Genomic DNA, 18,920 nt, shown 5'->3' with positions numbered 1-18,920 from the left:
AGGACACAGGTCCCTCCCATCTGTGTCTTGCTCCCTCCTCTTTGCTTGTAAAAAAAAATGGAATCTCACAGAGTTATGTAGTGCACTATGGGGGCAGTCCTAGCAAGTTATTTGCAGTGTTTAATCACCTAAATATAGTTGCATATAACCCAAGAATACAAGTCCTGTGTCCTGTACTATTAAATTAAGATATACATGTTTGGTCCCTAACATGATACACAAAAAAGAAAAAGAAAAAAAATGAAATGTTCCTTTAATTTGTACCCTGATTCCAAAGATGTCCTTGATTGCGTTTTCTGTTGATAAGTGTTAGCAAACCAAAATACAAGTCCCATGTCCTGTACTGTACTCCAAGATAGGGACGTTACAGGTAAAGCAAAATATTTTTTTTAGAATCTCTTTTATGACAGTTAATTATAGGATATAGCATACAAGTACTGTATATGATTTACCATGTGCATCAAGCAAATGGTGCACTTTTTTCAGTTCTCCAGCACTTATGTTGAGTAAAATGATCACCTGCCTTTAAAACACGCTCATCTGAATAAGTCAGAGGAGGAAATACAGCCCCCATCATAGTATGGAGCTTCAACTAGAGAAATAAGGTACGAAAGTGTGCTGCTGCTATTTTAGAAAGTACCGAATGCTCTGTGAACCAAGTGTGATGACAGCTCAGTATATAATATATATTCAATGAAAATTATGGTACAGGTAATATAAAAAAAAACATAACATCAGTTTAAAAATGTTACTTTGACAGGTCAAGTTGCACGACAAGTCACAACCTATTGTTGGCAATGGAAGTATTCAAATCGGTGTGACGACGACTTTGCAGTGCTGCACTGATTTGAAAAAGTAATTCCTGACTGGTACTCATGAACATATTTGGTGGTCTTGTCCGATTGTAAGACAGTTCTGGATAATTATATTTAAAATGGCTTCCACCCTACTTAATGACAATCTTCTCCCAGACCCATCCCTGGCCCTTTTAAATTATGTGCAAAGAGATTATACGAGGGCCCAGATTAAACTCCTATTACAACTAACTACGGCGGCTAAACAGTCCATAGCTAGGGCCTGGAAAACCCCTATCTTACATGTAGCTGAAGTTAAAAATAGGGTGACACAGGCGATGGTCCATAGCAAGATAGAGGCCACAGTTTTAGACCGAATGGCCCATCATGACAAAACATGGTCACCCTGGGTAGAGCATTTCCTCCCCCCAGGATTTGACAGGTCCTTGCTGACTTCGTAACTGTTGTTTTATCCCTTCTGGGTCTTGCGCCTTTCTGGGGTCCGTGCGGCCCGGCCGACATTTTCTCCACTCACATTTCTGTCCTCCAGCTCTCTTGCTCTTATCCTCTTCTTCTTTCTCTCTTTCCTTTTTCTCTGTTCTCTTTTCTATACCTTCTCTGCTTTGTGTTTCCTTTGAAATACCCTATTTGACCTCTCTCAGGTGATCCACAGGCTTTTGCCTGGGGGTGGCCTGTTGTTGGTCTCCTTTAGTTTTACAGAGTGCTTTCCTAATTGGTACATTGTTATTGGGTTGGGTCTCCCCCCTTCCCTGATCGTTCAGTTCTATTTTTACTGGTGTTGTATTATCAATCCACTTGTTAATCTATAATGAATCTGAACATTTTTTTTTCTTTTTTTTTTTTTTCATTTGTAACTTGTTGTTCAGACTTGATCACTGTGACGTTATTTCTACGGTATATTTGTTCCTACTGTGACTGTACCATAATGTACCCTTTACTATGTCATTTTGAAAGATGTTTGCTATTGAACTCTGTGAACTTTTTTTTTTGCTAAATAAAAAATTTGAACAGAAAAAGTAATTCCAGCACTGCTCTTAGCAATTTCAGGTGCAACTTGCATAGATATCTGTGCATGAAGTCGCACAGATGTCAGCCAAATCACACCTGAAGTCGCACTGACATGCTGCTTTTAAATTGTGCGATTTCAAGTGAAGTTCAGTGAACCTAGACTTAATACATTGGGACTGCTACAGAATCTAAACCCTGTAACACCATAACAGACTGCATTAGTGCAGCCTGTGCATCTGTACAAGGGCACTTTTAGACTTAAGGGTAAATTTTTACATGATGTCATGTAGACTTGTACACTTGCTCTATGAATGCTCATTTATATCTTGTTTTTCTTCAATACACAGTGAATAGGTCTTTTTACTTGGTCAGTCATTGAATGGGGGGCCCATAACTTGGTCTTGAACCCCAAGTACATACACCTCTCCCCGTTCTTCAGCTCCTGTGACTTATCCATGTACACCAGCGTCGATCGGGTCCGCAGTTTCCCGCGGGCACGGCCACGGAGCTTTGGACCAGGTCTTGTGCTCGCGCCGGCGACGTACCTGTACGTGCTTGTTCCCAGCTGTGCCATTCTGCCGATGTATATCGGCGTTAGGCGGTCCTTAAGTGGTTAATGTCGATGCATGCAGTTTTACTGTGCAGTTGTTACTGGAAATGTGGAAGATTTGTGGGTAGTTGAATGAAGCACAGGTAATTTTGTCATGCCAAGTGCAGAGACGTTAAAAAACAAAGCTCCAGCTGTGTCTATTCGACTGATCGCCAACTCTCTCTCTGAAGCCCCTGAATATTTATTTTAACCAAAATACCTTATAGATGCCTTTTCCACTGCAGACTTTTATATGGGCTTGTAACATCATTGGTCACATCTCTTCTTTTTCAGCAGCAGGCACTGAGCTGGGAGTTGCTCACATAATGGAGTATGAGTGTGGTTAGTCCTGAATAACTATGATGTACCTCTAGGGGGTGTGTTCATGACAGGCTGGGTTCATGGATGTTGATGCTGTCTGTTGTTTTTTCTAAAGAGAAATTTCAGTGCTGGACAGATAAATAAGCTAGGGAATGCACTGGAGTGTTGACAGGGTAAATAGAGCATGACACATTTTCTCTTTAAAACAGGGGATAACCCAAATATGGTAAAAATAAATATTGGAATTCTGATTTAAGTGATCAAATGTGCATACATTGTTGCTGATTAGGGGGTTTCAAACATATTTTGCACATTTTTTTCTCCTAAGGGCCGATTCATACCAGAATGTGTTGCGGGAAACCCACATTCAGTGCGCATTTCCCATACCAAGTTTAAAACACACTGCAGTTGCACTCTGCAGTAGGTGCCAGTGTCAATGTTAAGTTAATGACACCCCAAATGCAGGTTGCAAATGCAGTGTTTCCCTGCACTGGATCTCGTGGTAATGAAGTACAATACAATGCATGCAATAAAGTTGCAGTAAGTTTCCAAAAGTAGTGCATGCAGTACTTTTGATGTGGTGCACTGCAATTTGAGTTCATTCAAATTGAATAGGCTCAAATCGCCCCACGTTGAACCGCATGTAAATCCCAGTGCGAATCAGCTTTTATTCTTTTTCATAATATTGTTTTATAATAGTAGAAACTGTTATTTAGAATTCATTAAAAAAATGTGCTTGTGGAACGTGTCAATAATCCCTTTATGAGCAATCCATAGATCTTTGACAGTCAACATCCTTGAGCGTGGCCCCTGACATCAACCAAAAGGCAGACAATAATATTCACTGAATGTAATGCTCAGAGACAACAGGCATGCTACAAGAGATGGTCTGAGACTGCAAACATGCTTTAGGATTTGCCACAGATTGAGTATATGCATCAGGGGACCAAAATAGACATAATATAAAAAAACATAAAAACACAAAAGGAATGGGCAGCACAGAAGAAGTGGCATAGTATGAAATAGGAGGTGATTTATGAATTTTCTATAAAGGATAATTCTCTTAACTGGCCTGAGTAAACATTTACTGTAAGGGCTCTTTCACACGGAGCGGACCGTTTCTGGGTCCGCTCCGTGTGTCCGCCAAAGCTCAGCGGGGATCCCCGCTGAGCCGTCGGTGGATAGGGCGGTCCCCGCACACAGTGCAGGGACCGCCCTGTCTCTGCTCCGCTGTCCCCTATGGGGGACCGGATGCAGACAGACCGTCTGTCCGTCTGCATGCGGTCCGTTCCGCCGAACGGAAGAAAAATAGGGTTTCTTCCGTTCGGAAAAGCGGATCCCGACTGACGCGGACGCTAGCGGATGCTCCATCCGCTAACGGACGCGTTCCCATAGGGATTCATTACAAGTCCGTTAACGGACTTGTAATGAACGGACGAACGGTCCGCTCGTGTGAAAGGACCCTAAGTAATGAAAAACACAGACTATTATCTGCAGGGACACCGAGGACTGCAAATTAAATGCCAAAGGGCCACAAGTTGGCCACGAGGGCCTTAGACCCTTAACGTAAGTTTAGTGTCCCCTTTTTTAGTAGTCATTTCTTGAAGATGTCTATTTAAAAAGACATACAACAATTATGGATCATCCAGAGTTTGTTTCAGAACTTCCAATTGCTGCCACCCTCTTCTCTTTAATTATATTACTTTAGGTGGAAAATTCCTTTAAGGGATAGAAATAAAAATTTTCAATTTACACTGTCCTCCTATCAGAAAGAGGTGGAGTGTACGCATGAAAACATCCTGTGAAATTTCTATTTAGAAAGGTATATGTTGCAAGCACGTTACCTGTTTCACAATCACATTTACAGATCTTCATGCATAGCAGAAAGTATAGCCCTTTTAGTACCAAATAGACTCATACAGTATCTCACAGCATACTAGCTTATCATAAGGCTTGCCGCAAAGTGTGAGTTAACAGTGGGCTTAATGAGTTTGGAGGGAAATAACATTTAGCAAACAAAAATAAATGAGTGTAGACTTAGCAACTACACAGATTTCCAATTTAATATTAGATTTTGCTTTATTCATGGTTGCCCTCCCGCTGTCACCATTTTATAAAACTGTTTCATTTCAGCGTCTCTCCCTCCACCACAAATCAAAGGGTTCAAACCTTCTGCAAACGGAGATGTATAATCGATTGCACATCCCAACGTGCTCTGCAAATTGCATCAGTAACATATTGAACAACTGACAAAATACAATTGCGGAGTGCGCTAGATATTATCTTAATGGAGCCAAGTTGCAGATTTCAATAACTTTCATATCCCTCGCCCCTGAATGTAACGACAGCTTTCATGCCGTGTAGCTGCTAATGTCAAATTGTGTGCAGCAGGCTAGCAGTTTTCCAGGGCCATGAGGGCATGATTTAGTTCTGTGATTTGGCATTAATATGGTGGAACCACAGCATTGCACCCCTACAGATGTACAAAGCAATGCTGCACTTTATTTTTAAATTACCCATCGAGGAGTCAATAAACACAGCAGGGCAAGCTTCTTTTCTACCAATCAAACAGATGGTAAACTGCACAGAGAGGAAAAAGAAGTTGCTATTATTGTCAAAACCTAGCATTTCAAACTACCCCAAGAAGATTTAACTAAAGACAGAGCACTTCAATCTTCCCTTTTAATAATTGATGTTTTAGCTCCAGCAGATTTCAGAGAACGGGGGTGCTTCCGAATAACCAAAAGGCCCTGGACACTTTGGCACAAAAGAACAAATTACAGACGTATTCCCATCTAAACACCCACATTGCCATTGATTGATAAAATTGGGAGCTATGCTTGAATGGTTACTATGTAATAATGTATGTACAAGGGAATCCAGTAAAAAGGCACATTTTATAGAAACTTAGAGGAAATGACATTCTGTAATAAAACTGATTTCAACAAATCACACAGAATCAATGTAGCACCTGTGGTGCAAAATAGTGCTGGTACTTATTTCCAGCAAATGCAATTGTATTACTACATCCTTTCACATTATAGAGATATTAGAGAGGAAAAATGTTTATAATATGCATCCTTTATAGCTCCTCTTGTTGAGTAAAATGGGAGTACTTATAGAGGAATAATTCACTCAGTGGGACTAGTTTATAAAAATTGAATAAAAGGAAATTTAGTTGCAATAAGTTACATGATTTCTTTTTTTTTTGCACTAAAAATGGCAGCTGGGATTGGATAGCTAAGGATAAGATTGATGCATTTGTATGCATTTTTTAATAGAGGGACATTCATTCCCACGTTTAAGATTTTTGGTTTTGTGATTGCTTATTTTATTCTGTAAATGTTTTAGACACCCTGCAGGTTAAGGAGAACATTAGACACAGGATCATGCATAGGAAAATAGGGAGTCATTGACTCACCTCGCTGCTCCTCACTTTTACCCTTTTCTGTGCTATTGGCTTCATACCCTCTGTAAGTTGTCTCCTATACCACCTAGAAAGGGTTAAGGCCTGTACACACGATCGGATATTCCGACAACAATTGTGTGATGGACATGTTTTGTCGGATAATCTTTATGCTCCATCGAACAATTGTTGTCGGAATTTCCGACAACAAATGTTGGTTAGCCATGCTCTCAAATTGTCTGACAACAAATGTGTTCTGTCAGATTTTCCCATCATGTGTACACAAGTCCGTCGCACTAAAATCCAAAGTACAAACACGCATGCTCCGAACAAGTGATAACCATCAGACAACATTAGCAGAAGTTGCCCAAAGGGTGTCGCTAAGGAGCTGAAAAACCACGTAGTTTCCTGTATGTTGGCTGAAAAAGTTCTGCTGTCTGTATGCAGAACAAGGTCACGGCCAACGACCTTTGGACAAAAATCCACGGATTTGTCCGATGAAAATCCGAACATGTGTATGAGGCTTAATGTTTTTTTTTTAAATAGACAAAAATGAAAAATACCTGTAAACGAAACGTGGCTAAATGCGAGTTACCACATTTATCCTCATTTAGCTGCGTTTAGAAGCGTTTGGCGCTTGAAATGTCTCTAAACTCAGCTTCTGAACCCATCTTTTTGCGTTCCAAAAAAAGTCACTAAACTGCCTAGAAACAACTGTAAACGACCCTGTGTACATGTACTGATAAGATTACATACAGTACATGTTGCCGTGAATGTGTTTCTAGCACGACAGCATCGCGCTGATTCCCGGCGACAGGGTGCCGACATCTCGCTGGAATAGACAAAGCACATTCCAGCGAGCACGTCATAGAAGCGACGGGAGATCCGACTTGGATTCCCGCCAATTTTAGCTGCAGCGTTTGGTATACATCCTGAGAGGGAGAACTCCACGCCAAATTTTAAATAAAAAAACCGACATGGGTTCCCCCCCAGGAGCATACCAGGCCCTTAGGTCTGGTATGGGTTGTAAGGAGACCCCACTTACGCCGAAAAACCGACGTGGGGGGTCCCCCCACAATCCATACCAGACCCGTATCCAAAGCACGCTACCCGGCCGGCCAGGAAAGGAGTGGGGACGAGCAAGCGCCCCCTCCTGAGCCGTACCAGGCGGCATGCCCTCAACATGGGGGGGTTGGGTGTTGATAAGGACAGGGCCTCTTCCTGACAACCCTGGCCGTTGGTTGTCGGGGGCTGCGGGCGGGGGGCTCATCGGAATCTGTGAGCCCCCTCAAATAAGGGGGCCCCCAGATACCAGCCCCCCACCCTAAGTGAATGAATATGGGGTACATTGTACCCCTACCCATTCACCTGGAGGCAAAGTGTAAAAGTAAATAAACACACAACACAGGGTTTTTAAAATAATTTATTAGTCTGCTCCGGGGGCCCCCCCCTGTCTTCTTTAGCTCTTTTAGCAGGGGGGGCTTCTTCACCGCCGTCTGGTTCTCTTCCGCTCTCCGGGGGGGGTCCTCTCCGCTCTCCGGGGGGTCTTCTCCGCTCTCTGGGGGTCTTCTCCACTCTCCGGGGGTCTTCTTCTATTTTCTCCGCTCTCCGGTTCTTCTCCAGCTTGCTGTCCGGTGCCTTCTCCTTCAGGGCTGGCTGCCGCTATCTTCGTGGGTAGGTACCACGTGGGTAGGTAGTGGAGCATGATGGGACTGTGACATCATAAGAGAGGCCTATATAATTCGGATGCAAACCGCGCACCCGTCATTGCAGCGAGAAGAGGCGTTGTGTCAACATCGGAAGAAGGCAGAAGAAGAGAAGATGACGTCACAGAAGAGCCGGGCTGGCCACCGCTAGTAACTTAGCTAACACACGAAGATAGCGGCAGCCAGCCCTGAAGGAGAAGGCACCGGACAGCGAGCGGGAGAAGAACCGGAGAGCGGAGAAGATAGAAGAAGACTCCCGGAGAGTGGAGAAGACCCCCGGAGAGCGGAGAAGACCCCCCCTGGAGAGCGGAAGAGAACCAGACGGCGGTGAATAAGAAGCCCCCCCTGCTAAAAGAGCTAAAGAAGACAGGGGGCCCCCGGAGCAGACTAATAAACTATTTTAAAAACCCTGTGTTGTGTGTTTATTTACTTTTACACTTTTCCTCCAGGTGAATGGGTAGGGGTACGATGTACCCCATATTCATTCACTTAGGGTGGGGGGCCGGTATCTGTGTGCCCCCTTATTTGAGGGTGCTCCCAGATTCCGATGAGCCCCCCGTCCGCAGACCCCGACAACCAACGGCCAGGGTTGTCGGGAAGAGGCCCTGTCCTTATCAACATGGGGACAGGGTGCTCTGGGGTGGGGGGCCCTGCAGTGCGCCCCCCTGCCCCAGAGCACCCAACCCCCCCATGTTGAGGGCATTCGGCCTGGTATGGCTCAGGAGGTGGGGCGCTCGTTCGTCCCCACTCATTTCCTGGCCGGCCGGGTAGCGTGCTTTGGATACGGGTCTGGTATGGATTGTGGGGGGACCCCCCCACGTCGATTTTTCGGCGTAGGGGGGTCTCCTTACAACCCATACCAGACCTAAGGGCCTGGTATGTTCCTGTGGGGGGGGACCCATGTCGGTTTTTTTATTTAAAATTTGGCGTGGAGTTCTCTCAGGATGCATACCAACTGTTCCTAAAAAAAATGCCCAACTGTTCCTAAATGTCCGTTTAGCAGCAGCAGTGTACATGAGGCCTAAGAAGTATTGAGAAGACATACATACATTGATTATTTCCTTTCATCAACAACTTTTTTTGGACCTGCGTCAGAGATACGAATGCTAGTGGCATGTTTATAAATCATTGAATCTGACATTCACCAAACATTCACTGCAGGTACATTCTCCAGATGGATGTGTTTTTAAGAGGAAGTAAACATCCCTGGATTGTTTTTACCTATAGGTAAGCCTATAATAAGGCTTACTTACAGGTACTGTAAATATATCTTAAATTTGCACCGCTTAGGAGATAGTTACTGTATACGCTGCCAATGATGTCCGCGGCGCATGCGCTCTAAAGGAACGGTGACCCGTGCTGTTTCTTCAGAGCCCTGTGCTCTGACCGGTGACTACTGCATGCATGAGTGACCATTTATATAGTTGGAGTCCATGGACTTGGAGGGAAGACGGGCGAAGATGGATGCGGCCTCCAGTGGTGACAACGAGGGCTTCATTTGCAGGTAAGTTTCACATAATGTGCTAGTATGTGATGCATACTAGCACATTATGCTTTTACTTTGCAGGTCAGCAAAAAAAAAGAGGCAGTGTTTGCATCCTCTTTAATTGACAGGTACTGATTCACCAGCAGTAAATGTTTGGTGAAACATTTACTACTATATAAATATGTCCCCATATGTACCACCAGACATTTATTCCGTTGGATAATTGGGTATGAATAAATATAAAAAATTGTAAATTAAACATTTGTTAGGAAAAACCCACAATGAAAACTAAACTTTAACAGTAATTTAGGTTACATATAAGGGATAGTAATGGTGTCCATATCTGGTCAGTTAATAATCAAATAATTTTCATATTCTAATCAGGTCTGTTAAAAAGATTACCGTATTTACCGGCATATAAGGCGGCTGGGCACATAAGACGATCCCCTAATATGCAGTTTAAAACGGTGGTTCTGTGCGCTACTCACCATATAAGACGACCGCCTTGTGCGACCCCCCAAAAATGAAGAGGCCGCATCCTGCTGGGTGCTCTGTAAAGCTGTATGTAATTCAGTATGTGCACCGCTCAGCCAATCCCGGTGGGTGATGCACTCTGTTGATGACTACCGAGCCTGCTAAGCCTGCTCAGATCGGAGTATCAATCTCTGCCAATCCGAGCAGGCTACAGTGTTATCCCAAGCAGCAAGATTTATAGTTTGCTTTAAACATTCTTGTGATCCAAACATTCCCGCCGCACGCCACATACCACTTGTGGGCCTCTTTGCAAACTACACTCCTAGCATCATCCAACTCACTTTGTGGAGGGCAGCGTGTCATGTACCTCCTACCTCATGGCAGGGTTTCACAGTGACATACTGCACTGACAGTACAATGACGCACAGAGCAGTGCTGATGTCATCACTTCTATATCATTCTATGCATCAGTGAGAACAATCCATAGAAGAAGGCACATGAACAGCATGAAGACTTCATTTAATATCACATAGGAGGGCATCCTGAGGGAAAGTAGGGGTGACGATGTATTTTAAGCTTCAGTTTCAAATCATTCACCTTGCCTTTGAAAAAAAGTTGCAGAACTTTATTACAACAGAAGTTACTGTAGCTAAATTTGTATAATAAATTATTGGTGACAGATATTAATGTTTATTGTGCTGACATCTATTGTGTCAGGCTGTGTGCTTTCCTGTTTAAAGGCAATTGTATGCATGTTGAGTCCTCACGTAAATCAGAATATACTGGTGGATTTCATACGGTATATGACTATTTGGTCCTGGAGTAACCGAACTGTCTGCTATCACAGAAAACCAAAATGAGCTGTGTGGTTATGTATTTATATTGTGTGGATTTTACTAAGCTGTAATCTGCACCCTTTTCAGCATCCATTGTGTCCTCTACTAATTCTCTTCAGTCAATTCAGCGCCTTATGTATCAGCCTATCCAAGACTGTATTACTATATCAATAGCTATAGATATATCTATATATATATATATATATATATATATATATATATATATATATATATGTATATATATAGAACTTTTCTTTGAAAATGTGGTTTCTTGCAAAAGTAGATGATTATTACTTAACAGTCCAGACAGACATGGACTCAATGTTGGCTTAAAGAATCTTTTGCTGAGTGTGGTGATTTAATTCCATCCATGGGCCCTATCTCTCTAAATTGTCTCTTTTGCAGAAGGCTATTTTTTCATTGTTTTTGAATGGCAACATTCACTTCAAGTTTTCCATTGTAGAATTAGCTCATGATTGTGTCTGTTTATTGTGTTTCACGTATGCCCGATACCTGCTATCTTTTTTGATTACATGTTTGCTCTGCACTCTGTTTTTGACACTTAGTTCTGGTTACTCCACTCCCCCATAACACCTTATAGCAATACTCCTTGACTATCCTTTTTGCTCTGCCACTATCTTTACCTGGCTAAATATAACCCATACAACTAATTCACTGTTCATAGCCGATGACCTTCACAAAGTACCACAAGGGACTAGAAAATGCACCTGCATCATGCACAGACTTGGCACACCACAGTGCAGAATATTGCATTACTGTGTGCATGTGCATTGCTTTCTGGGCGAATTTCTTTCACCAGTGATGCCATTCCAGCCACCATTAGGGGCTCTGGTGAGGACCAGGTAGTCTAAGAAAGGGCACCGTGGCGACATCCTATCTCAATTCTGCTGGCAGCTCTGAGTATCCTGTGTCTTCCATGCCTCTCTGCTTGGATCTGAAGATCATTACAGTTACTTTGTAAATTATTCAATGATTAGTCTGACCTTCTGAGGGCTTTGTACTTTTTTTTTTTTAATTCATTATTATCATTTTGTATACCTATGTGTAATTGCAATGATAACTATAATTTTGTGTTTGTAACACAAGTACGCAGTTTACTAAGAAAGCCTTGAAGCTGTTTTTATTCCAGTGCTATTTTTAGTTGTAGTGGATTGGTCATGCCAATTAACTCACCAATTGCTTTTCTCTCTTTTCTCTTGCTCTCTGCAGGTAAAAGTGACCCATTTTGTGTAGTTGAGTTGAACAATGACAGACTGATGACTCACACTGTGTACAAGAACCTTAACCCCGAGTGGAAAAAAGTGTTCACATTGTAAGTCATGAAAAAGAAGACAATTATTTATATGAATTATACTATTTTTAAAATGATTTACATATAAGTCAACAATGACCATAGGAGGTTTAGTAGAATGTAAGCTGAGGCCTGGTAAGGCCACCAAAAAAAAAGATATGTAAAGTAAAGTAGTTGTATGGAGCCAAACTGAGTCAGGTAGAAATGATGTTCTTTTAATAACCAAAGTTGATATCAATTTGTGGGCTAGTGGTGAATCACTAAAGAGAAAGGGCAGTAACAGATAGCAATGTACCAGTATTTACTGTAACCACACCAGCACAAAATAAATTCTGAATTGTGGTTACTGGTGCTTCTTTTGAACTTTTGCTCCTGTCATTGTTTTATTAAAAAACTGAATTGGCTGTTTAAATGGGGTTTCCAATTTAAATGTTATTTGGGATTTGATGTTAAGCCCCGTACACACGATTGGAATTTCCGATGGAAAATGTCCGACTGACTTTTTCCATCGGAAGTTCCGACCGCGTGTATGCCCCATCGAAATAATTCATCGAAAATTCGATGAATTCCATGAAAGTTTACATAGAGAACATTCTATTTTACTCCAATGGAATTCTGTCGGAATTCCGATGTGAATTTGGTCGGACAAAGGTCCAATCGTGTGTACAGGACATAAGACAAATTGATGTCCTCCAACTACATATCCTTCCAGAGAGGCAACTTTGTCTGTGTTTATTCATTATTCAGAAAGGCACCACTAAGTGAACTGAAAATGTGCAAATTAAGCAGTAGTTATTACTCAGACTGCTGATTGGATCATTTATTGAACTTCAAGCTATAATCACAGTTATTCACAACCACCACTGATAGTTTTCATGTGCAAAGGAATTAGTTGTGATAAGTCTGAGATCTACTACTTCTCCAAGCTTTTAGTAGCTCAGCATGGTTAGGGATAAATGTCAAGGATGTGCTTGTATTGATTGCCAGTGCATTCCATACTTGAACTGTTGTCATAGTCAGGGGTTAGGCTCTGAGGCCAGTAACAATGGGAAGGTTCACACAGAAACATGCAGGGTAAACACACAAGCAGTTCCCCTTAGCAAATGATGGAGTCTCGCCTGAAGCACAGGGTCTAAGCCCTAAATGGTCATCACAAGAGCTGTTGGTGGTGGAAATGGGTTTCTTTGCATGCTAGTGCCAGGCCGCTGTCTTCAGGATTACCCCACCAGGAGATGGGTAAGGCTGGGGCTGGTAGCAGATATAGATGCAAGAGACCTAGCAAAAGTGTAGTCAGTTAACAAGCCAAAGGTCAGTAACAAGTGGTTGCAGGTTGGGATCAAGCAGAACCATTGTTGAGGAACAAGCCAAAGATTGGTAACGAGACAATAAGGACAGCAGCAGGAAAGTAATACTGGCTGGAGAAGAGCACAGTAATATGGCAAACAGGAAGTGCAAAAACATTAGCTTAAATATGAAGTTTATAGGAGGAACAAGAAGTTCAAGGTTCACCAAATATAACATACAAAACAAGGTTGTCCAGCATCTTATCTCAACTAAGAGATCAGGCATGGAGCTGTCCAGCATCTCAGGTGGCACAGCGAGAAGCGACACAGTCAGACACCACAGAGGTCCCAGGTTCAGATCTGGATCCTGACTGCTGTAATTGCACATGGGAAACAGGATCAGCACTGTGGACAGTTCAGGATGTACTTCTATGGTGGCATTTTCTTAAAATGACTCAGATGACAAAGAAATCAAGCTGAAAGCTTCCTATAGAAAGAGCTAATATACTCACCTCTTTTGTTTCCAACATCTCCTACCTTCTCTTGTTTCCACTACGGTATCCTCCATCAGGCTCTTCAGCCTTCAACGCTTTCAGGAATGTCTGACATATGTGAATGGAGACACAGGTGTCTGATATTCCCAGGAGTGTTGAAAGCCAAAAGGCTGCATCTAAAATAAATAGAAAATTATATTTCAGTCTTGCTCATTTTGTTCAAAGCTTGCATGTAATGTGCAATTTTCTGGTTGTCTATCTAGGGCATAAGCTAGTTAGCATATTGCTATCCCTCTGAGCTTGTTCTTCTTGGGAGGGTGACATAAAGACTACTTTCACACTGAGGCGCTTTGCAGGCGATATAGCGCTAAAAATAGTGCCTGCAAAGCGCCTTGAAAGAGCCGCTCCTTCCACTCCAGTGTGAAAGCCGGAGGGCTTTCACACTGGAGCAGTGTGATGGCAGGACGCTCAAAAAAGTCCTGCTATACACCCCTCCTACAGTGCCTCTGCCTATTGAAATGAATGGGCAGCGCCTTTGCCGCCAGACCGCAAGAAAAGTGCCGCTGCAGCAGCGTTATGGGCGTATTTTTAACCCTTTTTCGGACGAAAACTACGGTGAGGCGTACCGCCGATGGTGCAACGCCTCATCAGTGTGAAAGTAGCCTTAGCAAATCTGTTGCTTTGCTCTGCATTGGCAATACATGGGTTTGAGATGCTGCTGCTTTGCCCTAAATAGGTAAATCGGTAAATCCTTGTCTATGCAAAGCCACTCCGATGAAACCTCTTACACAATGCCCTGTTTTCCATTCCTCAGTCACAATTAACACAAAATAACTGGAGCTTGCAGGTATGAGGGTGTATGTGAACTTCTACTATAATGCAGTCCTCCAGTCTAGGACAAATAGCATTGCTTGAGGACTATTGTTTATTAAAGGGGTGATAGCACCGCTCACTCTAGGCTCCAGTAGAAAAAAAACTTCCTTAATCATCCCTGACTGTGTCAAATCCTCTTTTATTTGTGTCTCACGTTATCCCCCTCCCAGATACCGCAGCTCCCAATAGGAAGGTTTTAGCAACAGAAGCAGTGCTGCAACCCAGGATGCATTGGGCAGAACAATGTGTGGCCAAGTGCTGTCAAGCTACAGGCTTGTGAATCAGCAGTGACAATGCCACTTTTCCCTGCATCATTTTTTCATCCTATCGTAGTGCAAGAAGGACTAGCCTACATGAGAGTGGCGCCTCTGCTCTGAATTCAGGAGCAGTGAAGCATTGTTGCCACCTCATCACAGGTAGCTTCATTGGGTGGACTTTACTATCTGGGGCAGTGGGTATTTGTGGGACTTTGCAGGGGGTAAAAAAGAAGCTGTAACTGCATGTGCCCTTACAATTAGGTGCCGCAGCAGCAGCAGCTATTAGTTAATGGAAGATCATTACTCTACTTATAACACATAAACAGAAGCAGAAAGCATAATATTCTTAAGATCTCAAAGTTGATGGTCATGTGACTAAAGCTCTGCTGTTAAGTCATGTGAAGGGAAAGATCAGAGTTCAAATTGACTGATTCGCGGCCCTTCTGTAAGTATTGTGTACCTAAAATCTCTAGACATTTGGTCAAAGAACCAACTGAAGAAGGTTCCTGAAGAAGCAGTTTCCAAAGGCAAGGTAAGTATTATTTGGCTTCTGCTTCTATTTATGTATTATGGGAGCAGGTTTAGATGAGCAGGGGTATTATTTTTAATATACAGGTAATAGATTATATCTTCTGACTGTAAATATAAAAACATTTTTGTTTAAACTAGGGTTCTTTTTAACCACTTGCCGCCAAGGCATTGTCATATGATGGCGGCATTAACCCTCCGACCCTTCGGGCCGCCGGCATATGACGTCCTCGGCTTCTCTGCATTGTAGAGAGCTCGTGCATGCTCGCCGCATTACTCGGGACCCGATGGGTGTGCCTGGCGGCTGCGATGTCCAACAGGCACCCGTGATTGCCCGTTAACACAGCAGGACCGTGGATCTGTGTGTGTAAACAAAAAATAAAAACCGCAGAGGTGATCAAAAACCACCAAAAGAAAGCTCTATTTGTAGGGGGGAAAAATGATCAAAATGTTATTTGGGTACAACGTCGTTGGGTACAACGTCATTCAAAATGTTACAGCGCTGAAAGCTGAAAATTGGCCTGGGCAGGAAGGGGTGAAAATTCCCTGTATTGAAGTGGTTAAACAATATTTTATGTATGTATTGACTTATTCCTAGAATTACTCTACCCATTCTACCCCAATATTTTTGACTTTGTTAAAATCATCTTGCAGTACATTACAATATGGGTCTAGGCGAAACTACGCAGTGACAGTCTGTGTGGATGTGTAGATTTTTTTAAATAAAAATCAACAGTAGTATAAAGGGATAGGACACATCATATGTAAAAGGTAAGATACACTGGGCATTTTACCGTATTTTTTGGACCATAAGACGCACTTTTTCCCCCAAAAAATATGGGGGAAAATGTCTCTGCATCTTATGGAGCGAATGTACATCAGGCCCGCCCCCCACCACTGCTGTCAACGCCCCCCGCTGCCGCCGTCAACGCCCCCACTCAGTGCTGTGTTTTGACATAGGTAGGAGAAAAAGCCAAGCCCCCCACCCGTCTTTCCGCGGCCGATCCCGCACAAATGTAGCGGCACTTACAGGGGCGGACTGAGACAGAAGACCTGTGCGGTTTTAAACGTTTAACACCCAGGAATCACAGCTTAATGATGGGCGACGAGCGCCCTGTGATTGGCCGAATGTGGTCATGTGCGGGCAGCCGACAGGGCTGGTCTGTGAGTGACCGTGGTGTTTCAGTCAGATGCGGCGACTGGAACTGCACGTGTGAGTCCTGCCTCTCTGCCTGGCGCGCTGTATGTCTCCTGATCTGATCACTCTGTCAGCCCCCCTCCCCCTCTGTCAGTCAGCCCCCCTCTCTGTCAGCCCACCCCTCTGTCGGCTCCCCTCCCCCTCTGTCAGTCAGCCCACCCCTCTGTGTCAGCATCCCCCCTTTCTATCAGCCCACCCCTCTCTGTCTGCGCCCCCCCTCTCTGTCTGCGCCCCCTCCCTCTATGTCTGGGCCCCCTCCTTCTCTGTCTGCACCCCCTCCCTCTCTGTCTGTGCCCCCTATCAGCGTCCCCCTCTGTAAGTCAGCCCATCTCTGTCAGCCCCCCCACCCCCTCTGTCTCAGCTAGCCACCCCCTCTGTATCAGCCAGCCACCCTCTCTCTGTCAGCCAGACACCCCCTTTCGGTCAGCCAGCCCACCTCCCCCTCTCTGTCAGCCAGCCCACCTCCCCCTCTCTTTCTGTCAGCCAGCCCACCTCCCCCTCTCTTTCTGTCAGTCAGCCCACCTCTATCAGCCCCCCTCCCCCTCTGTCAGTCAGCCCACCCCTCTGTGTTAGCATCCCCCTCTCTATCAGCCCCCTTTCTATCAGCCCACCCCTCTCTGTCAGTGCCCCTGCCCTCTCTGTCTGTGCCCCCTCCCTCTCTGTCTGTGCCCCCTCCCTCTCTGTCTGTGTCCCCCCTATCAGCGCCACCCCCCTCTCTGTCAGCCCGCCACCCCCCTCTCTGTCAGTCAGCCCACCTTTCTTTATCAGCCCACCCCTCTCTGTCAGCCACAGCAGGTTGCATCGTGCCAGCCACCCACCCACTGACTCACAGCATTGAGCCAGGCCAGTCACTCACAGCAGGGTGCACAATGCCAGACACCCACTGACCCACAGCAGGGAGCCAGGCCAGCCATCTGCATCAGGGTACCGGCAGAGCAGAGGAAAGACACCCCAACCCCTCACGAACGCCGGGCGATCTCCCGATATGTCCTGACAGTTGCTGAAAAGTCAGAGCAGCCCGAGCGATGGCAGAGGTAAGGCTGCAATATTGGCACAAGGGGGGGGGCGAAATATTGGCACATGGTGGGCTGCATTATTGGCACAGGGCGGGCTGCATTATTGACACAGGGCGGGCTGCATTTCTTTGGCACAGGGCGGGCTGCATTTCTTTGGCACAGGGCGGGCTGCATTATTGGCACAGGGCGGACTGCATTTCTTTGGCACAGGGCGGGCTGCATTTCATGGGCACTGGTAAATATTTTAGTACACAATTTGGTTAAGAATATATTTTTTTTATTGTTTTCCTCCTTTAAAACCTAGGTGCGTCTTATGGTCAGGTGCGTTTTATAGAGCGAAAAATACGGTATATACACCAATTACTTGTAAAAATTGCTGCACAGTTATATAATTTACTGCAGTGTTAACTAAATGGTATAGAACATTTTTGTTGGTTGAATATCTTTAAATGGGATTACGATGGCACAGAAAGCTGTGTAAATATTAACCACACAGCCCTGCCGCTAAGAGATCTTCTCTGACAAGAATAATAGTAAGATGAGCGAAAATACTGCATTAATATGTATGGCAATAAACATGAAAGCACAAGTTGTATATACTAGTGAATCATTCAACATTTGGCTTTGTATATGATTATCACTGAATATTGAAATGAACCGCAGAGATTAATAAGTGTAAATGTGAACACAAATGAGATGATCTGAGTATGAATGTGAATATTTATAGAGTGTGAATGCGATATTCATCCCATGTATAAACATTTGTATATTTTGAGTTTTCATTTAATGTACGAAAAATCTAAAGATATTCATAAATAGGAAGATGTGGGCGTGTTTTATGTTAATTCAGTGTGACCTCACGTAAATGACGTTTTTAACGAACGGCGCATGCGCCGTCCGTGGACGTATCCCAGTGCTCATGCTCCAAATTACGCCGCAAAGCCTCATTGGTTTCGACGTGTACGTAACTTACGCAAAGCCCTATTCGCGAACGACTTACGCAAACGACGTAAACAACGCTAAATTCGACGCTGGCCCGACATCCATACTTAACATTGGATACGCCTCATATAGCAGAGGTAACTTTACGCCGGAAAAAGCCTTACGTAAACGACGTAAAAAAATGTGCTGGGCGGATGTACGTTTCTGAATCGGCGTATCTACCTAATTTGCATATTCTACGCGTAAATCTCCAGAAGCGCCACCTAGCGGCCAGCGTAAATATGCAACTAAGATACGACGGCGTAAGAGACTTACGTCAGTCGTATCTTAGCCAAATTTCGGCGTATCTTGCTTTCTAAATACAGAAAGAAGATAC

At 43.9% G+C, this 18,920-nt stretch overlaps 1 protein-coding gene across 1 annotated transcript in view; it reads left to right on the top strand.

Annotated features, from left to right (window-relative positions):
• MCTP1 (multiple C2 and transmembrane domain containing 1) overlaps positions 1–18,920 on the top strand; it is a 1,082,102-nt gene that overhangs the window by 643,092 nt on the left and 420,090 nt on the right. The window contains exon 13 of the mRNA XM_040342284.1: positions 11,872–11,974. Within this exon, the coding sequence (XP_040198218.1) occupies positions 11,872–11,974 (103 nt within the window). The remainder of the gene's footprint in view (positions 1–11,871; positions 11,975–18,920) is intronic.

Source organism: Rana temporaria, chromosome 1 (assembly GCF_905171775.1).
Source record: "Rana temporaria chromosome 1, aRanTem1.1, whole genome shotgun sequence".
Lineage (NCBI taxonomy): Eukaryota > Metazoa > Chordata > Amphibia > Anura > Ranidae > Rana > Rana temporaria.
The sequence above is the reverse complement of the archived record's forward strand: the minus strand, read 5'-3'. Positions and strand labels throughout refer to the sequence as shown.